Source organism: Hoplias malabaricus, chromosome 6 (genome assembly GCF_029633855.1).
Source record: "Hoplias malabaricus isolate fHopMal1 chromosome 6, fHopMal1.hap1, whole genome shotgun sequence".
NCBI lineage: Eukaryota > Metazoa > Chordata > Actinopteri > Characiformes > Erythrinidae > Hoplias > Hoplias malabaricus.
The window spans coordinates 18,333,470-18,351,058 of record NC_089805.1 but is presented as its reverse complement, the minus strand read 5'-3'; the positions used below and the strand labels follow the sequence as shown (position 1 = coordinate 18,351,058).

Below are 17,589 nucleotides of genomic sequence, written 5' to 3'. Positions count from 1 at the left end.
TACACACAAATGTTGTTTCAACCAAAACATAGTCAGTGAAAACATGTTTACTCTCTTCAGTCTTGCAGTGGGCTATAATACAAGATCAGACTGTCACTTAAGACTTAAGACTGCATAGATATCCAGTACATTAGCCAAACAACTGAAGTGCAAATCTAAAAGCAAAATCTCTGTACACATGCCTGACTTTTCTGTAAACCACTGCTTTAATAGTGAAGAGAAGAATGGAAAGTTATGAATTACATTCATCAAAAGAAGAGCCAGGCAAAGCTAATGAACTTAAACTAATTTCAACATACAGAAATTTACCATCTGAACAAGCCACGGTATAGTCATGGGACAACAAATAAATTGTTTTGTTCTCAGGAAAATTACAGCTAACCCACTGACATCTATCATCACCCTAATGTCCAAAACTAGTATTAATTCAGCCACTAAAGCCACACCAGTCTTCAATCTTGTCACATGTTGGCATTTTGAAAGGTTTTTGAAACACTAGCATGTTTTCTAGTATAGGTTTATCTTAATATATTTCAGCAAGTAGTCCAACACTACATAAGCTTATAAATACCTAAATACCAAAATTATATATAATATTAATATACTATATAAATATATCAATTAGGTGAGAGCATGAGTACCATTTTATACTGCATTCAATCAAACATTCTAAATTTAATGCTGATTTTGTTTTCCGTGTCTTGACTTCTTAAAGAGATTTCTGAAACACTGCTTTTTTTAGGATTGTCGCTGTCCAAAGAGAAACAAGTATTTTCATTATTGTGGAGTTTATTACATCATTTGAACACAACAGCTGTACTTCATGTTGTGTAAAAATTTCACAATTACTTAAATTTACCCTGACTTCCATTGAATGTTAAGAAGATCCTTTCCTTCTCTTATGAAGTTACTACCGTGTTTCCCCCGAAAGTAAGACAGTGTCTTACATTCTTTTTACCCCCAAAAGTCCCACTATGTCTTACTTTCGGGGTATGTCTTATATTGGTAAAAAATGTCGATTTTTGTTTTAACCATAAAATTAACATTTATTAACAACCTGAACAGTATGGTATTCACCATAAAACAGTTTTATAAAAGCAAGTGCCAAGAATGTCTTGTTACAACCGTATCATGACGGTATTTCCATGTATAACATGTAAAACAATGAAAAACGGTAAGAACGAACAGTTTGAATATGTTATACTGGAAGATAAAACAGATTTATTCCATGACAACCATGGCCATGCCAATCAGAGCGGCCACCAGCGGCTGCACATGAGGGCACTGAGGCTGCGTGTTGGACCACGGACAACATTACTGCTGCTCCCGCGGCCTCCACATCCCTCCGCTCATTCCGCTCCAGATCCGTCCGCATCCCGCAGTTAATGCAGCAAAATGTACCGGTACTATGGCTTATATTTTTCCAATGTACAGTTTACTATGTCTTACTTTCGGGGTACGTCTTACATTAGCCGACCCCCCTAAAACCCACACTGCGTCTTACTATCGGGGGTGTCTTACTATCGGGGAAACACGGTATATAGGGGAAACATGTTTTTCTTTGAACTGTAATGATATGTAAATGGGCTCTGACCCGACTGGCAGGCCAGCCCCATGCTTCATTTAAGACTGAAACATTACAGAACGTAAATAAAAATGGCAAAACTGCTGTACACTGAAGAGATGTATGTATGTGTAAATGTGTTGCTTCTCATGACAGAGCAGAAAAGGTAATTTCAGAACAGTCATATATTGCAAATTAGTTTCTATATAAAGCTATGAGGACTTGGACATGAATTGTAAAAACGAAACTTGTGACACAGTAGTTTAGATGCCCAAGCACATAACTTATAGCCATTTGCCTCAAACAAATTGTTTACTGTGTTACTGTTGTTTATTGTGTAAAATCTAGGTAAATATATTTTCTTTTTTAAGATCAACACTTTAAATAAAAAACGATTCAACATAGCAAAGTCAAAGGCAGTAGCTTGTCTAATTTTGAGTACAGTAAACTTCTGTACAGAACTGTAAATATCAAACTTAATTTCAATGAAGCGTGAGGGACAGTTTCCAGAATATGGGCCCTTTAAGGGGTCTCCCACTTAGTAAATAAATATACATAGATTACTAAACCTTAGAAAAATCCTATATTTATTTTTTTTTTCTCTGTAAAGGTGATGTTGTGCTTTTAAATCATCCTTTTAATAATTAACTACATTTGGAATTAATGTTACAGAAACGTGATAACAGAGCCTTTTTTTAAAATGACATACAAGAATGCCTTGATATTAAATGATTGACACATTCAGGTGAAGTACTATCATTTGTACATGAAACTGGTGAAGCATTCCTTTTTAATACATTTAGTATAATGTCGACAGGAATGTCAAAGAGTATTTTAGAGTATTTATTTTGAAATGACACAATGTCTTGATATCTTCATGACTTGTGGTTTTTCTTTTGAAATCACTTCACCTACACTTTACACCTACCATAATGTTAGGGTTCGTAACATGCCGATGTCACCCGTACGATGCCGATGACTTTCCATGTTATTACTGCTACTGGCGGGTGGTGTCGTAGCACGAGTTAAAATTGTTTATCGCCCGCCAAGAGCGCGACTGAGCCCGGGAAAACCAGTAGTGTCCGGGGCTTCCCTTTATACAGACAGACCGCAGAGTTAACGTAAAACCGTTAGTTTGGTTTGAGACACGCTAAGACCACTTAGAAAATGCATATGTTAAATTCTTACTGGAATGCTCTATTCCATCTTAAATCCAGTTACATTCTAATGCCTGTGCAGAAAGCTGTATTAGAATTACTTTCCACCTTAAATGGTACGGTATTTCACTGTGCAAAATGTACGCTCCAATTATTCGTATATCCATTCCACCTTAAAACTGGTACGGCTGTTAAATCCTGGCGCATAACTATTATATCGTTTATTAGGTGGTGGTGGGAGATATAAAGCGTTATTTGTGCATGTACCAGAATATTTGTTCCATTTAAGGTGGAACAGAAGATTCGACTAGGAAGCTAACTTCGCCTCCAGCTCTGCTGCAGTAAAGAAAAATCCTCTCGGTTTCCACAACTGTAACGACTGAGAGCGCTGCGGTTTTCTATGTGTTTTCTTTGTTATTTCCATGTTTTCAGACTGACCTCGTCGCTGGAGCAGAATCCGGCCTCTCTCCGCTGTCCTACTTTCTCTGCCAGTTTCAGTAGCGTCAGTAAGTTGGGGTCTTCTCTCAGCGCGGCTCTGATGTTGTTGGGCCCATGAGCCGCGGATTCTCCGGGCAGCAGCCGACCGACTCGCAGCCGCTTCTCTCTCCGCGACTGACAGCGCCGCGCCCGCGGGCGGCCCGGGAACCTACAGCGCGCCGCGGACCAAGGGCTACTGCCTGCCGCCACTACAGAGGCCGATAATCCGCCTCCAGCCGCCGCCATTATCACCAGCACAACAACAACGACGGAGCGCGCTCAGCCTCACTAGAGATGACAAGATGGAAAGGCGCGAGACTGCCTGCGCGGCGTGGGGCATCATGGGAAACGGAGTTTCAATATGCGGCGTGCCTCGTAATTTTCTGTTTGACTGGAGTGGTGTAAAACCACTTCTTTCAAGACCTGCTAGAACTTCCTACTTACGAGTATTTAGAATTATGATTTAAAAACACGTTTTCTTTGCATTACCGAAATGAAAGGGTAAAATCTAGTAACCACAAACATCTTATTTTTTCAGTAATTAAATTATTAGAGGAATTAAATATTTTTTCTTGACATATGCATTTTTACGAAACTGAATTTAAGAGGCTTCTTATTTGCCAGCTTCTGATTTGGTCATGGTCACGCAGCATCTTATATATTTCTATGGTTCCCAAATCTGTGAGAGTTATTCACACACAGACGATACAAGCTTAAGTAAAATTGTTATTTCACTCATGCATGAATATGCGGCTGTAGTCTTTTACACGCTTCTTTCACGCTGTTCACAGAGAAATGTAAAAACTTTTAACAGATTAGAGGATATTGTATGACTTATGCATACCACTAAAAAACACACACACACACATATATATATATATATAATTATGGCGATTTTCCTGTGATCAGCAGTTACAATCTGCCCCCGGTAGGTGGCAAAGTCCACCACAATTTGTATGTAAATTGCAAACTCTACTAATGCATGGTAATATAATAATAATAATAATAATAATGATATAAAATTACGAACAGTGACATGTGACTGTATAAATTGAATATTTAATAGAATTTTTTAATATTACCATATATAACCTTTTTGTATTTAACATTTTAACTGTGGTTTTACTTACCAATTGCTGTATTTTATTATTATTATTATTATAACTTGCATGATTTAACATTCTGTTTACCACAAAGACTAAGCAACCAGTGCTCGACTTCAGAACACCTGCTGAATATCACACGCCATTGCACATTATAAGCAAGTCCTTAAGCTCAGTAATCTACTAATGAATCTAACAGTAAGGTACACAAATGAGTATACTCCTGCAGTATACAAAAAGAGGAAATGTATTAGTTACCACAGATCATCAAAGAGTATGTTCAATGTAACTGTAAACTGTAACATGCACACTTGATTGAATTCATAAAGCACATGGCTTGTGAGAAACCTGAGAATTATAGAGCTAGGGTTGCCACAATATATTACACCACTAGGTGAAATAGTATGGCAAATGGAGGTCAGCCCACCAAAACGAAGTGAGATTCAAGGCAGGTTCTGTTCCAGAGCCTAATGGGGTGCCGTATCGGGTGTACAAGTATGCACCTGAGGTCTTGAAGATTTTGTGGAGGTTGATGGTCATAGTTTGGAAGAAAGGGATCATTCCAAGAGTGGAGAAGGGCAGGCAGTATCCTTTTTCCTAAGGAGAAATATGCTGTAGGTATAGAATAGTTTCAGCCTTTAAGTCTGCTTAATGTGGAGGGTAAGATTTTCTTTAGTATGTCCATACAAAAGTCAGAGGTTTCTGGCTTTACATGATGTATTTGCATTTGGCTCAGTGCCACATAAACTTATGTGGAAAGCTTCTGCATTTTTCCAGGTGCCAGATAAGGTTACTAGGATTGTTAAAGCATACTTTGAGGACATCCAGTTTTACTTATGTACAGGGGAATTGTTGTTGATGCTTAAGGGTAAGGTAGGACTGTAAAACAAGCTTGGAGGGGGGGTGGGCCTGGGACGCCAAACTTCACTGTTGAGCCTTCTGGAGGTGTTGGAGGGCTTAATTCAGCGAAACACTGAAGAGAGGAGGTGCCTGCCTGATGACCCCTGTGAAGAGCCAGCGATGCAGTGGGTGGTTTGGATGCTCATGTGATGGGCTCAGTGAGTAACCATAGATGTTAAGGGTAGTTGGTGGCTGATCGGATCATAATCGGCCAAAGCAAACTTAGGGTGTAGCTGTAGGATTGAATAGAAATTGTGTGGCCGCTGGTAGGAGAGAGTGGGGTGGGCCCTGTGCGAAGCACTAATGGATTGTCATAGGATATTTTACATCTTATCTTGTGTATGATTATAATTAAATAATTCTGTGTTTTCTGAAGTGCTGTTCTGACCTAAGAACATATATCTATCATATTACTAAAATCCTCCATTTTAAGTACATTTACAGTACACCTGTTTAATTCTGGCCTTCTGAAATTGAGTTAGGAGAGGACTTACAAGCATTTTCTTTCGTTTTCTCAAATCATTTTCTCTCACTGTTAAGAGGATCTTAATACTATGAAGCTTTTAGAAAACTGGGATACCTATAATCAAATCTGATCAAGGACACAGTGGTCTGGAGCTAATCCAAAATATCTAGTGGTTAGTCAATCTCACCTTTGACTGAGTGCCAGTTAATTGCAGGGCATTATGCACTCACTCACTGTGAATTATTTCACACAGACAATCCACCTACCAACATATTATTTTGGACTTTGGGAGGAAACCTGGGCACTCGAAAGACACTGGAAGAACACACATTTCTCATAGACACTGACATAAGGACTAAACTCAGGACCTTGAGACCCTAGAGCTGTCTCATCAGTACCCTCTGACATCAATATTTGTTTGTGAATCATCTCACTACTGAAGATTCCACAGTGAACTGTCTAGTATTATAATAAAGTGGAAGCGATTGGGAACGACAGCAACTCAGCCAATTAGTGGTATGCAATGTAAAAAGACAGAGCAGGGACAACGGATGCTGAGGTGCATAGTGCACAGAGGTTGCCAATTTTCTGCAGTTAATCCCTACATAACACCAGCTTTTAAGATAAGCTCAACAACAGTGAATAGAGAGATTCATGGAACTGGTTTCCATGGCCTAGCGGCTGCATCCAAGCCTTATATCACCAAGCGCAATATAAAGCATCAGATGCTGTGATGTAAAGTACACCGCCACTGGACTCTAGAGCAGTAGAGACATTTTCCCTGGAGTGATAAACCATGCTTTTCTGTCTGGCAATCCAATGGATGAGTCTGGATTTGGCAGTTGCCAGAACTGTACTTTTCTGACTACATTATGCCAAGAGTAAAGTTTGGTGGACTGGGGATTATGATGTGGGGCTGTTTTTCAGGAGTTGAGCTCAGCCTTAGTTCCAGTGAAAGGAACCCTTAATGCTTCAGCATTCAAAGAGATTTTGGACAATTTCATGCTGCCAACATTGTGGGAAGAGTTTGGGGATGACCCCTTACTGTTCCAACATAACTGCCCCTCAGTGCAATAAGCAAGGTCCATAAAGACCATGATGAGTGGGTTTGGTGTGGAAGAACTTGACTGACCTGCGGAGTCCTGACCTCAACCTGATAGAACACCTTTAGGATGAATTAGAGCAGAGACTGTAAGCTAGGTCTTCTCGTTCAACATCAGTATCTGTCCTCACAAAGGCACTTCTGGAAGAATGGTCAAAAACTCCCATAAACACACTCCTAAACCTTGTAGAAAAAGCCATCTCAGACCTATCCACCCATCTATGTATTTTAAGACTGGGAGGATAACCATATAGATGCAGGGAGAACTCCATACAGGCTGTGTCAAACTTTCAATTTATTCTTGGGGTGAAAAAAAAAAAATCATTACATTTATTTTATAATGAAAGTGACTTGTTTTTTTCCTATACAATAATCCCTCCACTCATTCTGGGGCCTCTGAGCTGCTTTTATTATACTCCTTACTAGAACTGAAAATGCTAATGTGACAATCATTATCTTTGTGCACAAATATACTACACACAAGGAATAATCTTCGGAAACCTTTCCTTTTAATATGTCATAATGTCAGAGTAAAAGACAGCACAACTTTAAAGATGTTCATGTACAGGAGCTAAATTTAATGTGGTTCATAGAACTTTATTAGCAATTCAGAAATAGGGTGACAAGGCACCACAAGGTGTGATGTTCTGTTCATACATCAATAAGAGACACCTCTTTTCTTTCTTAAATAATATTGTTTGATAAGGTGAAGGGGTAAGGAGGATGTAAAGAGATCTTTACAGGCGGCAGGTAGAAGTGAGGTCTAAGCCAGAGCCTGCCCTTTCTGCTGGAACTCTGAGATTCTGCTCTCCATGATGGGGCGGAAGTGACGGATCAATCCCTGTGGAAGAAGGTTTGAGGAGAGAATGAGCAAATAAATTTGATTCTGCTTTTCATTTTTTTAAATAATTTATACTATATGTGTTTTCATAGAACAAAAGTATTCCCTCCTGTGTCATACCTGTACAGGCCATGCGGCTCCATCACCCAGAGCACAGATGGTGTGTCCCTCAATCTGTTTGCTGAGCTCCCAGATCATGTCGATCTCAGCTGTCCGAGCATCTCCCTGAACAAAGCGCCACATCATCTTATTCATCCAGTCCACGCCTGAGCAACAGAAAAATTTGAAAAACATTAATAATGGTAATAAAGTCATAACTAAACTAGGGTTATCCCCTTTGGCTTTCTAACTGATGTCACAAGAACAAATCCTATACAGGGAACTGCACATCTTAGCAGACAATGCCTTTATTCATTGAGTGCAGATTGCACCACTCTGACTGGGGGGGAGAAGACTAATATAGGAAACAATGTGACTTTGCTCACCTTCCCTGCAGGGTGTGCACTGACCACAGCTCTCGTGTTTATAAAATTCAATCAAGCGTGCAATGGCTCTAATTACATCAGTCTGTGAACAGAAGCAAAAACTTGTTTCAGTTTAGCATATGAAAGTTTTAACTGATCCTGTGATCGATCATTGTAAAATACATCAGGACCCCCTGCCAAAACACAGCATCTTTTAGACTTTAGCGGGGACTTTACCTAATATAACAGCATGTCCTTTTCATTACACATCACTTGCTAGCAATATGTATAGCGCTTCTAAATTTCTTTAGCATTCGCCACTCACCGATTTATCCATAACAATGAGTGCAGCCGTGCCCAAACCAGTCTGAGCCTGAATGAGACCATCAAAGTCCATCATAACATCTTCACACACATGACGAGGGATGAGTGGTGTTGATGAGCCACCAGGAATCACACAGAGGAGATTATCCCAGCCTCCGCGAACACCACCTGCAGGACATATTGGATTTCACAGCTAAGAACACTAAAGAAAATGACCAGAGCTATTTAATAAAAAAAAATAAATTAATTAAAAAAAATAAATAAATAAAAAAAAGATTAATTTTATGATGTAAGTGTAGTACACAACATACCAGCATGCCTCTCAATCAGCTCTTTCATGGGAATTGACATCTCCTCCTCCACAGTGCAGGGTGTATTAACATGGCCAGAGATGTTGAAAAGCTTTGTGCCAGAATTCCTCTCCCTGCCAAAACTTGCAAACCATGTGCCACCACGACGGCAAATAGTTGGGGCTACAGCAACAGTCTCGACATTGGCAACAGTTGTTGGACATCCAAAAACACCTGCAAGAAGATAAGTTAACAAAACTTACACATTTTGCAAAATGGATACAATACTCTGCTTTTTCAATACTATTGTAATTTCTTCTTCTAGAGTCAAAATATAGAGACAAGTCTAGATGTAATGTAAGTATATTGAGTGCTCATATCCCAGAAAATTAAAAAATGTATTTATACATTTACTTAATTCTCATTACGCTTATATGGCGCCTTTCTAGACACCCAAGGATTCTTTACAATCAACACTGACTTGAAGCCAACATCCCGGCGCTGAGAGGCAAAAGTGCTAATCACCAAGCCACCATGCCGCCCAATTACGTCTTAATTCATGACAGAGATACACACACTTAAATACCCTATTTTATGGCATTATACATAGATTATCCATTATCTTGTACAACAGAGATGTAATCTGAAACAGACTGAGCTGTCGTAAAACATAGGATGGTATATAGGAACCACTTTGGTAAAGCTGACCATGTTTTCCCAACAGACAGTTTATGAGATGAAGACTGATTATAATATTAAAGAGCATAAGATTCTACAAACTATGTTAAATGTTATTAAAAGTAGTATATTCCAAAAAAAGAAAAAGAAAAAATAAAATTTACAATATTATTGTTGAACTATACAGAAAAGGCAAACTAAAATCTTAGACCCATACATTATTTAATTTACTTTGTGGAGTGTCTTACCCACATCAGCAGGAAAAGGGGGTTTAAGACGAGGCTTCCCCTGTTTGCCCTCAATAGACTCAATCAAAGCAGTCTCTTCTCCGCAGATGTATGCTCCAGCTCCTCGCATCACAAACACATCAAAGTCATAGCCAGAGCCACATGCATTCTTACCAATTAGCCCTGCGCCATATGCCTCATTAATTGCAACCTGGTAAAAGAGAGAGGAGTAACAAAAACACTAATAAATCTGTGATTCTATATATGCTTTCTAAGATTAAATGCACTCGGCGTCAAGTAAAAAAAACAAAGTCTTTATTGCAGAATCTGTTCACAAGCCCTTGCCTGATGATACACATTTTGCATAAGAGCCTATCTGTTCCTAGGAACCTGAAGCAAAAGATCCTTCAGTATTTATAAAGTATTCTTTATGCCTGATCTAAATCCATGATCTGAAATAAATATATAAATAAAGACAAAAGCAGCAGCATCAGTTTCTTAACTCACTATAGCTCCTTTCACACATGCATGGTAACACACAAATGTTACGGAGTTTTCCCATAGGAGCTGCATTTATGAACGTGAACACCTGCAACATTTGACCCGAACATTATGCAGACTTTATCCCGCTAGTCCCATATTAGAAACTCTGGATAAAGTCAAAGTTAGTACATGTGACAACATAGCTTCTAAAGCTCCAGTTGGTGCACAGGCACCAAACCACGCCTAAAGGACGGGGCACATTTTCTACTGAGAAAACATAGAAAAATCACCCACTGTGCACCGCATGTGTGAAAGGAGCACTCCGGGACAACTCAGACCTGATGCCCTGGCGTTTCTCTAGAGATTCTTCAGAGTTCATGCTTGAAAAGAGTTTATGATTACAATAGGCCACTGACCATTTTAGGATAAATTCAACCTGTCCAAATCTGGACACCCCAACAAGATCCATGAAGCGTAATAAGCTAAAATGCTTAGGAATATATTGTAAAATATTTTAAACAATGCATTCCACCAAACTTCCAGTGAAGTTAAATCACAAGAATACCATACATATAATAAAATATTGCCCAAAATCACTGATCTGCCTTGACTGCCTGAGTACTTCTATGATCTTCTAAAGAAAATCCTTAATTCACATCTATGTGAGCATCCATCCTACAGAATTCTGCAAGCAAAAATTAGCAACATGACATTACAATTAATGGTGCCATAAGTTCTATTTTCTAAACTTACAAGGTTGCTCAGGTTTAAAGATATCAAGTGTGTTCAAGGAAAAAGGCACAGTGTTGATGCAATTCTTTCTCACCTGGAGGTTCGAGGACTCATTGTAGAACTCTCCACGAATGTATATGTAGGCAGCACGTGCTCCCATTGCCCTCCCAGCAACCAGGCACCCCTCCACAAGCTTGTGTGGGTCATGGCGCATGATCTCCCGATCCTTACAGGTGCCAGGCTCACCCTCATCAGCATTCACCACCAAGTATTTAGGCCTGAGCAGACAGAAATTCAAGTGTGCATGTTTCTCTGATCAAAATAATAGTTAATAATCCAGGCATAAGATTTGTTAGATGTGCCAAAGAGCAAGAACAATCTCATGTTCAGTCACTTTATTCCTGATCCGGAGAGTTCACTAGAAATCTAATGTCAGTAAATAAGAATATTTTATTCATAGGTAACATCATATACTCTTTCTTCCATTCATGGTTTTTCTTATGGCTAGATTTATTAATATGGCTGCAACAAGCTAATAACTTACCTGCCATCACTGGGCTTGTTCATAAATCCCCACTTCATTCCAGTAGGGAAGCCTGCTCCTCCTCTACCACGCAGTCCAGACACTTTAATTTCATTCAGAATCCAGTCCACTCCCTTCTCCAGGATCTCCTTGGTCTTGTACCAGTCACCTCTCCTCAATGCACCTTTCAGCCTATAACAAAAAGTTAGTGTATAAGCAAATCTTGTCATATTCCAGCCTAATGTTGAATCTGTATAATTCAGCTAAATCAAGACACATGAACCTCCCTGCAATCTGCAGGGACTTCTAGAAAAACACTAATCCCAGAAAATAAAATACAAATCTTATACTACACCCCTGCCGATCTTAAGAAAGCACAACCATAACAAAGCACATCAAACATGTGTTTTTTTTTTTTTATTATTAATGTGGAAGGAGTAGTTTCAAGATAAACTGCACACACAGTACCTCCAGTCATGTCTCCCATACAAGTTAGTGAATATTCTGTCCTGGTCAGCAAGAGGTCCAAACTTTGTCTTCTTAGGTTTCTCCTAAGCAACACAGTGCACTTGTTAGGATATCTAAAAGTACATCAGTAATACCAGGTGCAAATCATCAATTTCTGTGTCAGTTGGATTCTCTTTCAGTGAGAAGTGTGCTGTGTGCTTTGGCTTAGGGCACCACATGTGCAGTGCCTGCAGGAATAATTCCTGAACATAATTGGGTCAGTTTTCACATGCACCAGCTCCAAATTTACCCAGAGTCTCTACTAGTGGCTAATGTGTAAAAAAAAGTCCAGTTAATGTCCAGGACCCACGGCAGTTGCGAGTTTGATTTACAAGAGAGAAATGAAGCTGAAATCCAGCTATGCTTTTAAACAGTGCAGAACCAGTTTTTTTTTCTTTACTTTTCTGTTCCTCCAGCCCTAATCGTTGAAATTTGCTCTCTCAGAAATGGTTTTTATCCTCAACATTTGTGTCGGTGTGCACTGTTGGGCTGTGCTGAGCTGAACTGCACCCTTCACTCGACTTTGTGCTCACAGATATGAATCTCATGCAGCCCAAAACTGCATCATACCCCCAACCACCCCAAGAAGACCACATACCGTGTTAATATTTTGACATGGCACGAGGGTATGAAAAATGTGGATACTGCCCATCTCTAGTTAAGTGTATTTGCGTTCACACATAAAGCTCCACTTAGTAAACTCTTAGATTACACTATAGGGCAACATACTCAGACTGGATTCAGAACCTCTTTAACAGAACTTGAGGAAGATAAATACCTGAGCTGTGGTGTTGTACCTCACTAATACAACACTGCTGCTTGCACCAAGTGAAGAGGAGACTGTTGGACTGCGAGAAACTGCAGCGGCAACAGCAGGAACACGTGAAGCTCCACTGCTAAGAACCCGGCACAGGACAGGACATCCCACACAGGATAACATCCTTTACTGACGAAGAAAAAACATACCATTAACACATATAAGTATATACTTTACAAGAAAAATTTGCTTTGGCTATGCCTCACGTTTAATTAAATCTTCCTTTGGAAGCTTTAAACAGAGAGTGTTAGACATCAATCTCTGATAATATGGATTAGAATGTCAATAAATATTGTGTATTTCTTTGTAACAGCAGACAGCTTCTCCAACCAGAATGCCAATGATATTTTAAATGTCTGTAATTATAATCATACATAGGATAAGATGTAATACATCTTAGACCAATCCATTAGAGCTTCACATACCACACTTTTTTCCTGCCTGCATCCACAAAATGTATGTTGTTTAAATCGTACATCTAAACCCTACGTTTTCCTGTGGCTGTTTATAATCTGATTAGTGCTTAGCTACAGCTACCAAAATTTAAATGAAATAATATCCTAAGCCTACCCACTAAGGTTGCTGTGGCTGTTTATGATCCGATCAGCAACCAGCTACCTTTAATGCCTATAGTTCCTCATTGAACCCATCACGAGTACGCAAACCACACTCTGCATCACTAGCTCTTCACAGGTTTCATCAGGTAGGCACCTGCCCTCGTCTGTGTTTTACTGAATTAAGTATCCCAGACTCACCACCCTCCAAGCTAGCTTTACAGTCCTACCTTAGCCTTAACCAACAACAACCGAATATGCACACTGGCCTACCTGGTGACTAAGGCTGTACCTAGCCCCACTGGCACAGTTAATTCATGCTCGGTGAAACCAGTTCCATGTGCTGTTTACATGCTACATCACCAACAACCACAACAGTACCTCTACAGTGCATTTGCCCAATTCACTCATTCTGTAAATGCTGCATCCTGATTAAAGTGTCCAGTGCCTATTCAGAAAAGTGGAAAGTAGAAACAAAAACTGCATAGGCTGCTAGTCCATCCAAAGGCATCACATACTTAACCTGGAACCCTAGAGCTATATGACAGAAGCACTACCTGCAGCATCTGTGATGCCCCGTTTTCTCCACTGAACAGTTTTAATGTAAATGTAAAGCCTCAAAGATTTGTATGATGTTAAATGCCTCACTTTAGATAAACACATTGGGAAATGCTTACAAAATTGATCACAATACAAAGAGTTTAAAGTCCGTAAAGCTCCTATATGATATCAAATTATTATATTTGCCTGACAGACAAACTGATGCCTGATATTGGTTTACGACAGTTTTGAGAATCCCACAGACACATTAGTGATAGCTAATTGCAAAAGAATTGTAAGGAAAAGTCATTCATGACAGATTCACACCAAATGTGTATATTAGCTAACGTTTACATCTTAATAAGGGAATACAGAAAAAAATTAGAAATATTTTAAATTCTTCACTGTGTGTGTCACTAAACTTTTCAAACAGAACCGCATTTAATATGCCTGAAAAAACAAGAAAATTAACTCGGTTCAGTGTGGGCTTTTTCTATCATGACGAGTGTGAATATTGTGACAGCAAATAAATACTGAGTCTCGTTAATTTTCATGTCTAAGAATCTAAAGAACAGCTGCCATTAGCTAACGTTAGCTAAAAACGAAACATAGAACGGCAAACTCCAAATGCGAAAAATAGCATTTAAGGACTCTGCCAGGTTTTCTGCCAATTCGACACTAAATGTATAAACATTAAAAAACACTTAACGCCTCCAGTTCTTTTAAATAATCAAACTCTTCGTATTAGAGAGCTGTGACCTCCACAGTCTCAGACCATATACAGACACTGAACTCACAGCGAGAATAACGACCTTCACTAACATTAATACTACTGAACTTAACAACGCTAAACACCGCAATTACACACAGTTCTGTCCGCTACACACATAAAAATACAAATGCACAGAACCACGATGTCTATGTACCTCGGATAATTCTCCGGTCTCTGATTATAACACTCAAACACTCGGAAACATTAGCACGGAGCCGGATACAAATCCGCTTCTTCGGTGAAATGGCGAAGTGCACTTGGTCCGGGTTTACTGCCACCTACTCCTTACCCAGTGCAACGAGATTTAAAGCAAAACTGCGTTATAGTTTTACCCTAAAAATATAGCTTTATAGTAATTACGATACTCAACTCACCTGTATTAGGGAGAACAACATCTGTCGTGTTTACATTGGTCCCATCACTGCAGAAATTGCACTGTCGTTTTGGAGGAAGATAAAGAAACCTCCCACACTTACCACTGATTTCAGTACAGTGCTGTAACTAAGAAATACATTAGGGAGACAAACATTCTTACCCAGTGTGCCTTAATCCTGTATCTGAGCAGATATATTGAGACCCCAAAATCTATTATCCAACGTCAGTACTTTAAAATCACATCAGGACTCCAAAATGTTATAGTGACTGAATGTCATCAAATCCTCTTCAACATCTAACATTAGGGTGAAGTTTTCTCTAGAGAACAAAAGCTATTAGGGCAGAAAGGGCAAAGGGGGAAATATTCATTATTTATTATTATGATTATTATTTTTTGTAACAGTTTTATCCAGTCCAGGTTTGTTACTGGTCTGGATCTACTTGGAACACAGGGCACAAGGCAAAAACACACTCACCAAACCAAACACTTCCCACCAACCAAACTATTTTAAAGATATTCCAAATAAAATACAGACTTGCATTTCTCCAGGATATTCAGTTAGAAATCATTTTAATTACAAAACCTAATTTTTTAAAAGTGATTTGTCTTTATATATACATGTCTGTATATGTTATTTTTCTATTCTTCTAGCCAGGTAAATAAGTTGTGTTAAAGGTTTCGCACAAACAGTGTTGGACAGAGCTTAATAAATAAATAAATAAATAAATAAATAAATAATCAATATACTATGTCAAACTATTTAACAATACAAATTAATGTTTATGCACTTAAATGACACTAATATCAGTGAAATCATGCATTAAAATGTCATATTCAACCTTTTTTTCTTTCCTTTACTATTTATGACACGTAAAATTATTATTAGGACAGGATAGGAGGATATGTCCATTTTGAGGGGCATGGTAAAAAAAATCATAAAACAAATTGTTTGTTCCAATATTATTTTAAATATGTGCGGTAGGACAAGAAACAGCATTTTCTACATGAAAATGAATACATTTATAAATAATTAATGTATAAATAGACCTTCCAGTCATACTTAAGCATTGAACATCTAATTACTGTGAATGTACAGGTTTCATAATGAATTTGCTTCCTAAAGAATTAAATGCAAGTCACACCATGAGTTGGGATTTACTCCCCTGACTGTAAATGAATGGTTAGTTAAAGAAAGCACATAATCACTAAAGCATTTTATATCATACTGATATGTTTAATTCACTGGCTTTATTGCATTGTTTTGGTTGTTGGTTTTGTCTTAGAAGTAAGCACTGATCTCAGTCTAGATCAGAGTTATCAAATTATGGACAGATTTACTTTTTTCATAACTGCTTACCTCAGTTTAGCAGCTACAATCCCAAAGTTTTCTTGTAAAGAAAAAATTGTCAAACACCTTAAACAAAATAATAACCCCTTCATTGACAGTGTTATTTTTATTTGGGTATTGATCAAAAAACATATTCAGTAATTACAATAAATTTTTCTGAAATTGCTATGAAAAGTTAGAGTGAGAAATCAGTATGATTCTCTACATTGTAAAGAAGTGTGATCACATTTTCATGTAGATTCTAAATATGAAACTATGTACATAAAATGATATAACTAACATTTGTGTCTTATTGGACAATAATTTATAAAACGAAAAACAGCTCCACAGTTGGTGACAGTTTTTTCAAGTTGTAAAAATTAGATAAGGTTTTTAATCAAAACCAAGACAATTACAACTTTTGTGTGCTCAAATTATTAGGCTGTAAACAAGTATGTAACCTATTCAGTAATCAGGGTGTGCAAAACAGCAATGCCTTGATTAAATTAATTGCACTTACATACTTTTTAGATGCAAAGCACCTCATGGAACTGGCTTGTAATTCACTCACGAATGCACTCATCTAAAAATGCTCCAACAGGGGGTGCTACTCAGTACCGACTGATATGTGTGTCCTTGTTAGGTAGAGAATCCAAAGTAGCCTACATATTTACTGCAGCTACTATGCAACCTGCTGTGTAGTTGTTGTTTTTTTTTTTTTTTTAACATTTCTCTTCTTTAAACAATCTGTTTTAACTGCAATGCTCTTATAATGCTAGTTTTATTGGCTATATTCATAAAGCTAGTGTATTTATAAATACCGTGTAACTGAAGGCAGTCAACCCTGAGAAGTTACTGTCCCTGTGTCTGCTTCTAAGGGAAGGCAGGTGTACTTACTCTAATCTGTGATTATATGAATCACATGGTATAATACTTGGATGACGGTAAGACACTCAGGACACCAGGACGCTCAGACCGACTTTGTACAGGGAATTAATATGCACACCCATATAAGCATAGTGTATTCTTAGATCAGGAAAATGTTGCAGTGTGTACTGCAATGTTTGCAGAGCATGTGGAGTCTGGAATTTAATCAAGTGTGATTGGCAATCTGATATTGGACAAGTTCAATTTGTGGCTTATCAGCTTGGAGTCAATGATAGCCATAGTGAACACTAGAATATCTCAGCTCAAATATCATCAAATACATAACCCTGCAATTCTCACTTGCCGAAGACTCTGGGATGTTAATACTGCACCTGCTTGGCTTACTCTAGGTGACAGTTTGCATAATGAGATTGTGAAGCAAATTTAAGCACTACAAGGAGCCATCAGATATGAATTTAAATGCTAGGAACAGTTCCT

The 17,589-nt window shown here is 38.4% G+C and overlaps 2 protein-coding genes across 5 annotated transcripts in view; both read right to left on the bottom strand.

Annotated features, from left to right (window-relative positions):
- Nucleotides 1–3,551, bottom strand: part of kmt2ba (lysine (K)-specific methyltransferase 2Ba) — a 44,323-nt gene extending 40,772 nt beyond the window's left edge. Inside the window, exon 1 of one of the 2 annotated variants that reach the window (XM_066673800.1) lies at nucleotides 3,160–3,551. In XM_066673800.1, coding sequence (XP_066529897.1) covers nucleotides 3,160–3,444 — 285 coding nt within the window. In that variant the 5' untranslated portion in view covers nucleotides 3,445–3,551. The remainder of the gene's footprint in view (nucleotides 1–3,159) is intronic. The other variant, XM_066673801.1, reaches the window with a different exon arrangement.
- A 3,607-nt stretch (nucleotides 3,552–7,158) lies between these two features.
- On the bottom strand, nucleotides 7,159–15,003 carry ndufv1 (NADH:ubiquinone oxidoreductase core subunit V1). 3 transcript variants are annotated; one of them, XM_066674739.1, is made up of 11 exons: nucleotides 14,896–15,003; nucleotides 12,617–12,784; nucleotides 11,800–11,882; nucleotides 11,353–11,523; nucleotides 10,903–11,086; nucleotides 9,615–9,804; nucleotides 8,710–8,922; nucleotides 8,400–8,566; nucleotides 8,096–8,177; nucleotides 7,731–7,876; nucleotides 7,159–7,610 (listed from the first exon to the last, which is right to left on the bottom strand). In XM_066674739.1, the coding sequence occupies exons 2-11, from the start codon at nucleotides 12,776–12,778 to the stop codon at nucleotides 7,533–7,535; spliced, it is 1,476 nt and encodes a 491-aa protein (XP_066530836.1). In that variant the 5' UTR covers nucleotides 12,779–12,784; nucleotides 14,896–15,003; the 3' UTR covers nucleotides 7,159–7,532. The 3 variants fall into 3 exon arrangements, with proteins under 3 accessions (XP_066530836.1, XP_066530837.1, XP_066530835.1); XM_066674740.1 differs by lacking the exon at nucleotides 14,896–15,003 and adding an exon at nucleotides 14,676–14,811 and having other exon boundaries at nucleotides 12,617–12,779; XM_066674738.1 differs by lacking the exon at nucleotides 14,896–15,003 and adding an exon at nucleotides 14,676–14,814 and having other exon boundaries at nucleotides 7,160–7,610.
- Nucleotides 15,004–17,589: the final 2,586 nt, after the last annotated feature.

Coding starts and splice junctions, on each gene's coding strand:
- ndufv1 (XM_066674739.1), bottom strand. CDS start 12,778: ATGTTATCCTGTGTGGGATGTCCTGTCCTGTGCCGGGTTCTTAGCAGT. Junction 8,567..8,709: donor GCTGATTGAGAGGCATGCTG/GTATGTTGTGTA, acceptor TATGTCCTGCAG/GTGGTGTTCGCGGAGGCTGG. Junction 7,611..7,730: donor GAGCCGCATGGCCTGTACAG/GTATGACACAGG, acceptor CTTCTTCCACAG/GGATTGATCCGTCACTTCCG.